The 15114-nt window shown below is 38.4% G+C and overlaps 1 protein-coding gene across 1 annotated transcript in view; it reads right to left on the reverse strand.

The window, feature by feature from the left end:
* Positions 1 to 825: 825 nt before the first annotated feature.
* The window catches only part of LOC139710359 (uncharacterized), a 163504-nt gene continuing 149215 nt past the window's right edge, over positions 826 to 15114 (reverse strand). Inside the window, exons 29-31 of the mRNA XM_071622282.1 lie at positions 14465 to 14586; positions 7647 to 7824; positions 826 to 1698 (exon numbers count right to left, since the gene is read on the reverse strand). Of these exons, the coding sequence (XP_071478383.1) occupies positions 1559 to 1698; positions 7647 to 7824; positions 14465 to 14586 (440 nt within the window). The 3' untranslated portion in view covers positions 826 to 1558. The remainder of the gene's footprint in view (positions 1699 to 7646; positions 7825 to 14464; positions 14587 to 15114) is intronic.

Below are 15114 nucleotides of genomic sequence, written 5' to 3' on the forward strand. Positions count from 1 at the left end.
ATCTTGGGAATCGAAGAAAAATGACATAGGCTGCAGCAATTCAATTGTGAAGCTCAGTACACTTCATATCACCATAATCTGTCACATATATATATATATATATATATATATCTCTATATATCTTCATATATATATATATATATATATATATATATATATATATATATATATATACATATCTTTATATATATATATATATATATATATATGTATATGTATATGTATATGTATATACATATATTCTTTTTTTCCATTGCTGTATGTTCATCCTGCTTTCTGTCACAACATATACACATGTATGCAAATGTGCCTTGATATCTAATTCAATGTGGCAATTATAACACGACTGACATGCAAAAATCACTTGCATTTAATGAATATGCTCAGGGAGGAAATTGCTATCAAATGGATACAAAAGGTATTCTGCTGTCGCACGGTTATGAATGCACATACATTGATAGAGAGAGAGGGGGGGGGGGGGGGGGGGGGGGGGGTAAGGGAGAGATGTAGAAGCTCAAAAGATAATGACTAACAAAGAAAGGAAAAGATGAAGAGGAGGATAAAGAGAAAATATGAATGTTGATTGAAAAAGAAAAGAAGCATAAAAAATACACAACTAGATATCACCTACACTTCATTTACAATGTGAGTGGACATCAGGCTGTGAGACAAGATAGACGCTTACAATTAGAAAATATCAAAACCACCACATTTTATCTCCATGTGGAACAATAATTCTCAGACCAAACTCAGAATTACCTGCACAAAGGAAGGAGCATTATATCGAAAACTGCTACTAAATGCAATTTCAAAAAACACCCTGGATCTATGCGAGTTGTCCTGATTCCTTGTGCTATATATATATATACAAGATAGCAGTTTTTTTGAATGGTAATTTTTACACAATGGAATCAAAGAAGATATTGCAGTTTGGGGTAAATTTCTTGCATACATCTGTACAACATTCCCTTTCTTGAAAGAGACAATTTGTCTATGTACATGTTTATATTTCAAAATATCGTATCTCAAAGCATCAAACTTTTCCTTGTATGAATCTAGAATAAAAACCAGCATAAATCTTGTCCTTTGTACATTCACTCTTTGATTTACAAATGTACACTAGACTCTACAATAGAGAAACTTACAAAAACAGTAAAGAGGAAATAATCTATTATCACAAGCTTTCCATCTTTGGAAGGGTAAACAGAATAAAGCATGTACCTGTGTCGGTACCCTCAAGCCAAAGGCGACGCATAAGACATATACACTACCTAATTGCAACATATCACTATGTAGCACAAATATATTTTGAATTAGCACATGAGAATCTTTTTTGTATTTCATTTCACTTTTTTGTGCAACACATCTTAATCTCCATTTGCCATGGTTATATTCTGCATGTAACAATGACATTTCTTGTGTTTTTTCTTAAAATCATGATAACATATTGAAATTCAGAATGGATAAGGATCAAAAGACACAATTAGGGAATGAGATGTATTGTATGTTCAGTCTGCAGGCATTGTGGTTAGAGAGGAGGAGATGTTGTTGACATCTATCAATTGTTTATGGCGTTCAGTGGATCGTCGAAGATGTTTGGGGCGTCGGTGCTGAAGATGTCGGTTGTCTCCTTCGCCGCTTTCTTCTTGGCTTTGGTCTTCTTGGGCTTGCTGGCGACGGGTTCAGCAAAAATGTCATCTGGAAAGGAGGGGGGGGGGTGTGGATGGCAAAGAAAAAAGAATAGATACAATGAACTGATTGATTGAAGTCCGTACCTTTAAAACCAGATAATGCTCATGCTCAATATATGCACTGCCTTGAAGGAACATTGAGCTTCGGAAAATCTCCTCGAAGTTTTTTTTTTTTTTCCAATGTCTTTTGTCTGAATAAGTCTTGAAACTGGCATGACTGACAAAGCAGATAAAAGTTTAGCAATCATCTGCCATCAGAATGAAAAAAAAAAAGACAGAACTGTGTCATTCAGTACTTTGAATCTCAGCGATCAGATGCAACAAATTAGATTTTGTGATTGAAGAATTTCAAAAACAGCTGAGACACAAAATGCAACTGAGTCCATTATTTCTGGGCAACAAGTTTCACACTTTTTTTTTTGTGGATAATTCTTTATTTGAATTTTGTTCAATTTGATATCATAGAACAGAAACGTTCACAAAAACAAAACAAAACATCATACCAAAACAAACTGCATTATACACAAACATTGTACACAGTAACGTCAATCTTACATTACAAGGACAAAATGCAGTTACACCAACATTGTGCAAACTAATGTCAAACTTACATTACAACTCTTTTAACCAAGGAAACAAAATCCGCTTTTTGTTTTTTTTAACACATATTCTCGCAAAAAGCTCGTAAAACGGGAACATAATACTAGTAGATAATTTGCTTAAAACACAAAACGGGGCATATTTCACTACTTCTCTAAAGAAAAAAAGAACCAAACAAACGAAGCCATTTGCGAGAAAACTTACACACATGCACACACACATCCCCACACAACGCCAACATGTACCACACACACACGCGCGTACACATACACACACCAACACCCATACAACCCATCACACCAACACACACAACAAAGCACATACTCTTACAGACTGACAAATATACATTTTCCCTTTTGTTTCTATTTGTTTCGAGGCCGCGGTCTTAGTAAAATTCCACTTGCTAGAAGCTTATCATTCCTTCCAATGTCAATGTCTGCATTACTTTATCACTACACATTTTGCTCTTTATATTTACAAAAGAAAAATGCACAACACACACAAAAAAAATTCAAATGGTAACATGGAGCAAAACCTTGATCACTTTGTTTTGCACCATAATGTTTGATTTCACTCGCAACACTTACAGCACTAAACTCCTTATATCCTAATCATTTAGAAGTGGAGACACATAAAGAAAACAACACGGAAACAGATTCTGAACGTTCTCAAGTCATTTACACCCTCACTATGCAAACCATGCATTAAAGGGGCCCTCCAGGCTGAAGAAGACTTTGTTTATCTAGTTTTGCTCTAAGAAACAGCAACACATGCCTACAGAAATACCTTCAGCATGGCTATGTATGATTTCTGAGACGAGAGAAAAAAAACAACAATAAATAATTAATGGCGCGTGGGGAAAATCATGTCTCATCTATTTTGTCTATTTTCATGATATTTGTAAGTCTCAAAGCTCATTGCTTCTAGAACGTTGGGTCCACTGAATCAATACTTTTAGGGGAGCTTTCGCTTCAGGACCGAAGCACTGCAAGATGCAGAGTTTAGCGACCGTGCTATTACAGTGTACCACATCATCTTTTAGCGGCTTTTGCGTTGACAACATGTAAGACCATTGTCTGTGCACGCCATTCTAGATGGACAGATTTACACGAAGCTTTGAGAATGCTTTCTGTTTTTTTCCAGCGCTAAAACAAATTGCAATGCCTGGCATAAGTGGCTCGGTGTTCTCCTGGTTAAGCTTCAGGCAATATGTTCAATTTTCTTCGACCCATTCATATCTTTGTGTTATTGTTGTCGACTGAATTCTCAGATATCACCCTGGAGCATTTTTCCTTCACACTTTTTCTTTCAGAGCACAGAACGGAGCTGGTGACAAAGCAAAGCTAATTCTATTTTCCATGAATTTGCATCAATTTTGCAGTGTTATTTGACATCGATACATGTTGGTGTAAAACAGCTGGAAATGAGCAAGTCCAAAGACAGATGTAAATTTCTAAAAAAAAAGAAGAGTAGATATAACATATTAATCAATTAACCTGGTTCTTGGGAATGCCTTCCTTACTGGAAAAGGATAATGAAAGTGTACCACACATATGCAGCACTGAATATGCTATGTTACTATGTGGAAATTAAATGTCTGGCTCTCCAAAGATAACCCCCCCCAAAAAAAAAACAAAAACAAAACAAAAAAAAAAAAACAAAAAAACTTAGACGGTTGATTAGGGAAAAGAAGGAAGAAAAAAGAAATAACCAAAAATGAGATGACAACAAGGTGAAGAGCTTTCTTTGTTTGTCATGACAATGATAAAAATCCAATGATAATTGAGCAAAACCAAATACAAGGAACCCCAAAATAAAATAATGAACCACAACAAAATATCCTCCAAAATAATTGAAAAAAAAAATCAGTAAACAGTTAACGGTTTCTGGTTTGCTGGGATAAAATGTAGCCGCATCCTCACTCAAAATAATTTCAAAGCAAATTTTTGGTTAAAATTATTGATTCTTGCATCAAGTTGGTTTCCTTTTTTTCTACTTATTTCCACTGATTGAGAAACAGCTTTTCACTAATATAAATGCACACTGATCGTTAAAGAGATAATAAAAATCAGGGGCACACATCCCACTTAAGTATGTAGGCCTATGCCTGTGATTTTTCCTACTGCTATTACAGAAAACATTGAATAATCAGTGTGTAATTACGTCGATGAAGAGGCAATTTGTCAATCACTTTCAATAAACATTTTTGGATGTTTCAAAGAGCAAAGACCAAACAAAAATACACAACATTTGAAAAGTGTTGGAACATGTACCAGAGCAATAACCATTGTACAATCAGATAGGGAAGTAAACTGTGCGTACATGCATGACTCAAGTTATTCATGAGGCAACAACAATGACTGTTCAATTCAAAATCAATGATATATTCAAATAAATACAGTCCTCGCCGTCAGAGCAAATAAGGACTGAAACCCGCTATCTAGCATACTTGCATTCTCGGTTTTCAGGCAAGACATAAATGAAGGGGTGGTGTTAAGTTGACATCAAACAGTTTGCAAACACATTACATTTCAATACCCCCCGCCCCTGTTTATGAGTGGTTGCATCTGCTGCAATTTAGTATTTCCAGAGACAACAAGTGCTATTTAAACATATTCAAATCATTCTCATATCGTCATTTTGGTCCACGCGGCAAACAGGAAATAAATTCCGAGAAGTTTCCCCTCTTTTCCTCCACGACTTTTCTTTCCCTTGCAAAGCACCAGAAAATGGTATTCAACCTATTTTAGGCATCGCCAAGGAATCAATACTCGCCTATCAATGGACTGAAATTTGGACTGCATTGGGTGCTGTGTGCATTGGGCGTACGCATTTGTTGGATAGGTACCATGTGACCCCGTGCAACTCAATAAAAATGCTGATTTTTTTTTTCTCTCTCTTATCATGCTTGCCAGTGAACGTCTGTTCATTTTGGTGGCAAAGAACCAGAGGGCATTAACTCCCTATACAAACTTTAGGGAATGTCAATGTCCTCCCGATTCTTTTTGCGACAAATTGTGTTTTCCAGGAAAAATATCATGAAATATCGCAGAATAAAAACATTTTTAAAAGGATACGAGCTTAGTTTAGGGACACTTTAAATGAACGTACATGATCCTAACTGGATAATGAAGCCCACTGTACACTACACGATCAGACTGGTCGCACGACTGGAGAGGCGAGCCGGGTCATACGACCAGTTCCACAACTCGACACTGCACACTATACGATCAGACTGAACACAGCTAAGCTTACGACCATTCTCACTGTGTGTGTGAGCTGCAGGTGTGTGAAAATATGTGTGGTCCTTTGCACTAATCCCCTACTCTGTGATCACTTTTCATAAATACATTAAAATGTTTGTATAAACTGGTGCAAAATAGTTCAAACATCTGCTCCATCCTTTGAACACTTCCAAACACTACACAGTTAAGGCAACACCACTTGTTTGCAAGGGATGGGGAATACAAGTGAGAAATGTGCTATTGAAGCTTTAACACATGCTACTTTGTGACAAAATATGACCAGCATTAGGAATTCTACAATCTTCAGCTTCTATATAGTGCTACCAAGGTACACACCATCAATATTCATTACCGGTACGTTTGTATTATATGAGACAAAGCTACTCGCAGGTGAAAAAAAAAAGAAGGAAAAAAAAGAAGAAGAAGAAGAAGAAAAAGATGCATCATCCAGTTCATTCTGACAAAACAGATATTTTCCACTTAAAAAATTGTTTTCTTGTTTCTTTCTACTCCAATCAGTTTTCCCTTCATATGTTTTGGCCTCCTTTCATAAAAACATTTTCGAGTTTCTGCGGCAACAGCTAAACTGCTCACAGTTGATTGCATTGCCTGTCTGCCAACCTGGACATTGCAATTATGGCAAGTTTTATGACACACAGGCCTAGATTTCACATTCAAACTGCTTATTAACAAAAATGGGTCACGCCATGATTATGTTGCATTAAAAAACATGAGCATAAAAAAATCTCTCAATGTGTAATTCCAAAATGTCAAGGATTTTTAGAGGCCACTGAGTGAATTTTGGCAAATATTTGCAGAGGTGTGCATAATGCCCCCACTTTCCATCAAGGATGTAACACAGATTTACAGCCAATGTTTTCTGCGACAAGCATGCTTTCGACTCATGTGCTTCTTTACATCAGTGACGCCACAGCAAAAATGTTTTTCGCTGGCTAATTTCTTTGTGTCATCCCCTGGCACTCTATTTCCAACAAGAACTGGTGAAGATTCCCTTGGCCTTTGTGGCATTTGGTTTCTACTTCTTTCATTGTCCCTGCTCTTCTCGCGCTCCCACTTTACCCTTGCATCCAATTTCTGATATAAGGATATGCTCTCACTACTACGTAGTTGGTTTTTATCTAAGAGTTATTGCTAGTTAAATGGGAAAACATCACTTCTGTTCATACAATGTTACATACATATATACATAAATATATATAATATATATATATATACATATATATATATATTTCGTCAACCATCATGGACTCAGGCAGATAGCTTTGTATTCTTCGTGTCACTTTCTTTAAAATGATGTTTTATGACCTCAAACGAGATAAAATTCAAAGATGATCCAATTTGCTCTATCAATCCAGACAGCTGCAATACATTGTGGATTCATTTCCTTATTCATTTGTGTATTTATTTATTTATTTATTTATTTATTTATTTTAGTATTATTATTACTATTATCATTATCATTATTATTATTTTTTTTTGGGGGGGGGGGGTGGGGAAACAATGGATTCCAGGTAACAAAGAAAATAAAGAAATATTGGCAAGATCAGTGGAAAATATACCACGCTTCTGCCAAGCAAATTAAAGTGTAATGCAAACTGTGCACACTCCAGTGAAAAAGAAAGCCTTAAGCTGCTGGGGATATACCCAACATTTGAAAGCTATGATGCTCCCAGAGGTTTGACGATCTCTCCAACCACAGACCAAAAACAAAATAAGCACACAAATCAAACATTCATCTGCTTTTTACACATTTCTGGCATATCCAGATGTACTCCTCTCTCTATTGATGTATTCACATATGTATTTCACATAGTTTCACATATATACACAATACACACATACACACACACCCACACACACATACATCATATATCATATTCTACGATATCACTAAACTTGGCCTCTGGCTCTCTATCACAGAATGAGACAAAGTATCGCATCTTCAGTTGGTCGTCTCTGGCAGAGAAATCTTATCAATCTAGAACATTTTTTTAAGCAACAAAGTCCCTGAATGAATTGAAATGTAAAGAAACCTTGTAGTCACAGTCAGAAAAAAAAAATTGATTTTGTATTCATTAAAATATCTCACCTCCTTGCACGTCCTTGAAAATCGAATCTTCCGTGCCCGCCTTCTTCTTCTTCTTGGGCTTGGAAGCCGGGATATCGGCGAAGATGTCGGTGGTGTCTGCGAAGAGGTCATCGTCCGTGGCCTTGGCCGGCTTCGCCTTTGTCTTCTTGGGTTTCTCCGCGAAGAGGTCGTCGTCATCCTGTTCATGGGAAGCAAAAATAAGGAAGAAGAGAGCAAAGGCATCAAGTTATCATCAAAATGTTGAATTTCAGAAAGAGTAAAAGAGACAGAGATTGTGTGAAGGCAAGAAGGAAAACTACTGGAGAGACTGAGGGGGAAAAATGCACTGCAAAGGGGAGAAAGGACTCTTAAAATAGCAAGGTATTGTTAATGAGGGGTGAATACACTTGTCACTACTTCTGCATAAATTCTTTCCGTGAAAATCTTTCAAAAGCGGGCCATCCATGTTACATGGTGTATTTTTGCTCGCGTCACACGCAGCGCGACACGTGGCGGAAGAGAGCGCGACGTAAAAGCAGACATCCCCAGTTGGTGCGAACGCCCTGCAGGCTTAAAAATAAAAGCTGTAGCAGTGCAGCCATTGTCCTCTTGAGCAAACCATCCTTCTTTCCTAAGCAAATTATTAAAACAAGCACCCCAGCATAATTAGAAACAAAATTGTCCTCCTTTATCAAATGAAAGCGTGCCTGAACTGAATCTGATTGATATAACTGCATATGAGTGCTTTTCTATTTATTATCGGTCTCCTCACAGAGAAAAAGCTGTGAGTAAAAAGACCAAAAGGAAGGTGGCGTAAGAAGTCTATTCGAATATTATTTCAACAGCATTTTTTTTTTTGAAGCGGTGGATAGGCACTCCATGTTTAAACTGACTGAAACTTTCAAAATCTGCTTCTTTCTCCTGGTATGTTCTATTTCAGTGAAACTTCAGAGTTTCTGCTTATTAGAATTTTTTCCACTCATAGAAGTCACTTTAACTGTTGAGTGGCATTTTACTTTGATGGAGAAAAGGGGAAGGGGAAGGGAAAGCAGGGAATGAGAGGAGCTATTTCCAAGCAACTTACACAAACCTGCATGTACTGTAAAACCAGAAATATTTGTGGCACGAAATTTTTGCCAATTAGAGCCACCACTCAATGCGTATTGTGTAAACAAGAAACTTTGTGTGCATTTTAATTTTGTGAATCTTGGCTCCTTGTGAAATTCATGAAAAATTTCACACAGGCAAAAATTCCTGCTCTTAGAGTATGTACACTCACTAAGACACACACACTCACATGAGTCCATGCGACATTAATACATTCCCGGCAAAATGTAGGTTGCACAGCTTAAACTCATCATTGTAAAGCACAGTTGACACTCTGAGATTGGCACATCAGAATCTGGTTGATTAGCCACTGAGTACCCATACATCAATCTGGAGGTGACTGCTCTAAACATCCACTGCTGTGCTGCTTTCTTGAATAAGATTTTCATAAATTGAGCTCTCTCCTAACAAATGAACATGCCTGTGTTATTGTTTGCTAAAATATCTAAAATATGCTCAGATGCCAAAATGACAATCAAAATCTTCCATCCTTTCTGCCTCAAACACATGTACTTAAGAATTTGGAAGCGGGAGAGTACATATTAACAAATAAAGAGGACTACTGGTAACAGCAAACCTGAGTATGAAATTAACCATAGGCATATGCACCACTGATTTCCTGGGAAGTCCACATCCAACAAATTTCTCATTCGACAAAATAATGCTCAGTGGAAGAAATTGCCACGCATCAATGTGCGCGAGAACGATTTATGATAATTATAGAGGTATTCAATCACTTGCTGTGAAAGCTACTCGAAGCAATCAGCACACCATCATAATTAGTAAGCTAACTGCAGCAAGATTAATGTTCAGGATGTGGAATGATGTTTTTGAACCAAGATTTTTCCAATTCAGTAAAGAGCATTCCCTCTCCCTGGCAAACCAATTGACAAGCCCATTGATTACAGCCTGGGAAATTGACTTCTCCAATGACTCACTAGGTACTGGAGGTTTGACAGCATTTCATCAAAAATAAACCCCATTGGACAAACATGCTCCTGAAAAGACATGTGTAGTAGTGGAACAGCTGGCTGTCCCCTGGTACAGTGAGGTTATCGCTACTGCAAAACGCACGCGGCGACAGCTTGAACGCCGATGGAGGCAAACTCGTGCCCCATCTGATAAACAACTCTTCAAAGAGCAGAGAAATCGAGTCAAGCAGTTGTTCATGTGTGCCAAAGCTGCCTACTACAATAAAATAACAGTTGATTGTGGATCTGACCAAAAAGCACTCTATGCCATCATCAACAAGCTTCTGTACAGAAAGACAGAATCAGCTGTGGCACTAGGGCATCATTCCTCTCCTGGTCGTGTAGCCTCTAAATTCTCAAGGCAAGGTACTTTATTGGTAAGATTGAGTCTATAAGATGCAATCTACAGTCGAACATGTCTCTTACTGTAGAGCCAGAGTCAGACAGTGATACAACCTCAAGTGATGAACATCTTACTACACTCGCGCCCACAACTCCGGCAGAAATACAGAGTGTTATCCGCAGCTCTCCTGCCAAGTCATGCTCCCTGGATCCAATCCCAACCTCAATTGTGAAAGAGAGTTATGAACTAATGGCCGTTCTTATCTCCAGGATAATCAATGCTTCGTTACAGGAAGGAATGTTTCCAGACGAGCTGAAGCTCGCCCATGTCACTCCTGTACTTAAGAAGACACCCTTAGATCCGGATAAGATGAGCAGCTACCGACCTATATCTAACTTGCCATTCCTTGCCAAAGTCCTCGAGAAAGTAGTTGCCAAAAGACTAATGTCACATCTCCAGGTCTGCAAACTCTATGAGCCGATGCAGTCTGCTTATAAGAGACACCACAGCGTAGAGACAGCCCTTCTGATAATAGCTGATGACATCTTGCGAGCAGTTGATAACAAGAAAGCAGCCATGGTACTTCTCTTGGATTTGTCAGCTGCATTTGACACAATTGATCACAAAGTCCTCATTCACAGGCTGCAGCAGGATTTCAAAGTTGGCGCCACTGCCCTTCAATGGTTCAGATCTTATCTCCATTGCCGAAGACAGTCTGTGAACATCAATGGAACTCTGTCAGAGGAGGCCTTCCTGACCTGTGGCATCCCACAAGGTTCAGTCCTGGGACCATTACTCTTTACACTATACACTTCCCCCCTTGGGAACATAGCACGTCAGCAGGGTTTAGAACCCCACTTCTATGCAGATGACACTCAACTTTATGTGACATTCGATCCAAGAGTGGCAGCTGAAGAAACAGCAGCAGCTACGAGGATGACTGAATGCCTGTTAGATATCCGACATTGGATGGTGAAGAACTTCATGAAACTCAATGACGACAAGACTGAATGCCTCATCATTTCTTCTCCACAAATGAGAAACAAGATCGTCTCCATGGATTTTCAGGTCGGTGATGTGTCTGTCTCTCCTGCAGATAACGTCCGTAACCTTGGGATCTACTTTGACCAGTCTATGAGGATGGATAGGCATGTTTCGCAGGTATGCCAGACTGCTTACTTCCAGCTTCGTAGCATTGCAGCTATTAGACCTCTGCTTACAAGGATAGCAGCAGAAAGCATCATTCATTCACTCATAACATCAAGATTGGATTTTTGCAACAGTCTCCTAGCTGGCCTTCCATCTGCAACCTTGAACAGACTTCAAGCAGTACAGAATGCAGCAGCACGCTTGCTCACCGGGCTGAGGAAGTACGATCACATTACCCCTGTCTTGGCTGAGCTGCATTGGCTTCCCATCAAGAACATAATTGATTTCAAGATCTTACTTCTCACTTTTAAGGCCATTCATGGTCTGGCCCCAGGATACCTGTCTTCCCTAATTGAGCGACGGCAGCCTCGCCCTGGCCTTCGTTCATCTGGCCTCACTCTCCAGGTGCCCATCACACATCTCAAGGGATACGGAGACCGGGCGTTTTCCTCTATTGCTCCTCGCCTATGGAACTCCCTCCCATCTTTCCTCCGTGAAATTGACAAACTGGATCACTTCAAAGCCTCACTCAAGACTCACATTTTTCACCAGACATTTAATTGCTAACTGTTTTGGAGGAGTCTGCGCCTTTGAATGTTTCTGTGACAGATATATGGCGCCATACAAATGCTGTGGATCATCATCATCATCATCATCATCATCATCATTCCAAGAAACCACAATCATGTCAGGATACATATATTGTACATAGCATTTGCAAGTGATAAGCCTGTTCACTGCATGACAACGTACCATTCTGGGCAAAAAGCCTACTGTGTATGTGCTAAATACAATGTATCTTGTGAGCATTTTATTTTTGTGAATTTCATGTTGTGTTCTATTTGCAGATTCAAAAACAAGTGAAAATATTGACTCCGATCCCGACATGAATGTGACATGCACAGCTACATGTACAATTTGTATATCTCTCCTTTCAGTACTGTACTCCACAACTACAAATTGAACCACTCATGAAATCGTTGGGAAGTTCCAATTCATGCACACAAAAAAGAAAGACTCGTTAAATAAATGGCGTATACATACAATACTTTGCTGGCATTTTACAAAGATCTTGTGTTTTTTATCAACAAACTAGAGCGATTTAACCCTTTGTGGGCTTCGAGTTCTAATTGGCACAGAAAACCCTACAGCATTGCATACACTGTCCAAAGTCCCTGGCACAGAAAGGGTAACGGTATTCTGATCAGACCAAATCAATCGATCAACAAGAGGAAATATGTATGGTTTCAAGTGTGGTTAAGACTTTTAAGTGTAGAATAATGTAAAACCAGAAATTTTAGTGTGAATTAAACTTTCGTGAATTTCGTGAGGAACCAAGATTTTTGGAAGTAAAATACACACATTTTATTATTTTTTTTTTTTTGGTTCACACAATGCCCTGAATGCCACTGACAATTTGTGAACGTCTCTATGTCTCATGCTGAAAAAAAAAGCTGTTGGCTTCAATTCATGAAAGTTTCATGCCACAAAATTTTTCAGGTCTCAAAGTACTTGTAGATGCTCTATAATATATTTGCACATATTCAAATACTTTAAGGAAATGGCTATTTTGACCCAGAAGCTAAAGGTGCAAGAAACATTGTTCTGTATTTTCACTTATCTTCACTCAATTATTTTCTTTATTCTCACACATGAAAAGCAATTATTATGCAGGAGACAACAACAGGAGGTAGGAGAGCAATTTTTCTGCTCGTAGACTATTTAGCCATGATAAATGAATGGAGCAACTGATGCATGCTACCTCTCAAGAATGGCAGGCGGCATGGGAGCTGTAGCTTAACTTCATGCAAACACTGGATTGAGCTAGTGTGTGTACAAATGATGTGTGGGGCAATCATTCATAGCCACATTAAATCCTATTTAAAGTGCTACCATGGAAACAAAAGATGTGGTATGGCAAATTTCAAAATGCAAATCTTGTGCTGCATTACACAGGGGGTAACAAAACTCATGTGTTTAGATCTCTTTTTCTAGACTCTGTCTGACAACAAACATGTGTGCTCATCTTGTCAAGTTGAAAAATCATCTTTGAATGTAGCATGACAGTATCAAATCATCATTATCATCAGCTCCATCATTATCATCATCATCAACATCATCATCATCATCATCATCAATCAATCAACAGGTGAAATGGAGAATGCTGTCTTATTTCAAGCCCCTTATCATTATAAACTATCATCTAAAGCTTCAACACAATCCAACAGCCATTTCAATGTAATCTTCTTCTGCTAGTATGATCTCTTGAATGTCACATTCATAAACATCAGCTTTTGATCACCAGGCATCGTAAGCATTGGCATAAAAATTTGCCATCAACTGATTATCATTGAGCCATAACAACAGTATGTAGCAGTCATACTGCCTAATGTACAACATCACCCAGAGTGGCTTGTCTCTTGTCATGAGCAATTTTCAGTCATCATTTTAATTGTCATTGATTGTGGCACTTATCATGATTACAAACAAAGGCCATTAGCAGCTAATCATTATCATAATCATCACCATTGCCATAACCACCACCACCACCACCACCACCACCATTATCATCAATCATCATCTTCATCATCACCATCATTACCTTCACCACCACCATTACCATCATCATCATCATCACCACCATCAAAAAATCATCATCATCATCATCACTATCATTGCCACCATGTCATACCCCTCCTCCCCCCCCCCCCCCATCATGATGATCTGCATTTAATAGCATTGCCAACATTGCAGGTCCTTACATAACTCTGTTTCTCTATGCAAATTCCTATAAAGCATTTTTTAACATGGGAGGAATATATGAAATCAAGCAGCACAAGTAGTGGAATTATGAGTTGCCATTTTTAATCTCGATCTTCTTCTTTTTGTTTTGGTGTATTTGTTTCTTTGTGAAATATCATTTTGATATTATCACATGAATTAACCAAATACTACAACAACTACAAGTACAAGTACAAGTACAAGTACAAGTACAAGTACAAGTACAAGTACAAGTACAAGTACAAGTACAAGTACAAGTACAAGTACAAGTACAAGTACAAGTACAAGTACAAGTACAAGTACAAGTACAAGTACAAATACAAGTACAAGTACAAGTACAAGTACAAGTACAAGTACAAGTACAAGTACAAGTACAAGTACAAGTACAAGTACAACTATAACTACAACTACAACTACAACTGCAAACAACAAAACAAACACTGATACCCCTGCAATGGCAAGGACGCACAAATGATCAGTTTGCATACCTCCAAGACAGCCGTCTTCTTTGCCACCTTCTTCTTCTTGGGCTTGGAAGCGGTTGCCGCTGGCGCAGGTGGAGGAGGAGTACCGAAGAGGTCTTCATCGATGGACACTGCACTACTGGTTCCTGTTGGAAGAGGAAATAGAGCTTTATTTTTGCTGTGAAACTGTTTGAAGTAACGAGGAGTTTTCACATATCATTTATCACAAATACTTAGTGTTTATCTATATTCGTGCTCTGAAAAGTAATGGCTGGAATGAGCTCCTTACCCAACATAAAATCCCCTTCTCAAACTGTGATTTTAAATCCACAAATGAGATATATCATTTGTACTGAACACTGACAGGATCATACGAGTAGCATCAGCAAAGGATGACACATACTGTATACGTTATAATTTTCGCGTATATAAATTTTCGCGAATTGCCGCTGTCACACATTTTCGCGAGTGGTTAAATTCGCGATTGGGGGACCAGAGAAAATATGAAGTGGCAAAGAAAGTGTGAATTTTCAACTTACTAGCAAATAAGAATGATGCTAGTTATACACTGCATGAAAAAACAAAAAGGCATGTAGACCCAGTCAATTAGTCGAATGCGGACTGGTGGAAATGGGTCTAAGCATAAGCGCTAAAGAGGAGTCGATAGCATAGAC

Source organism: Diadema antillarum, unplaced genomic scaffold, assembly GCF_040938485.1.
Source record: "Diadema antillarum isolate AM-2024a unplaced genomic scaffold, OU_Dant_1.0 seq00001523_RagTag, whole genome shotgun sequence".
In the NCBI taxonomy this organism is placed as follows: domain Eukaryota; kingdom Metazoa; phylum Echinodermata; class Echinoidea; order Diadematoida; family Diadematidae; genus Diadema; species Diadema antillarum.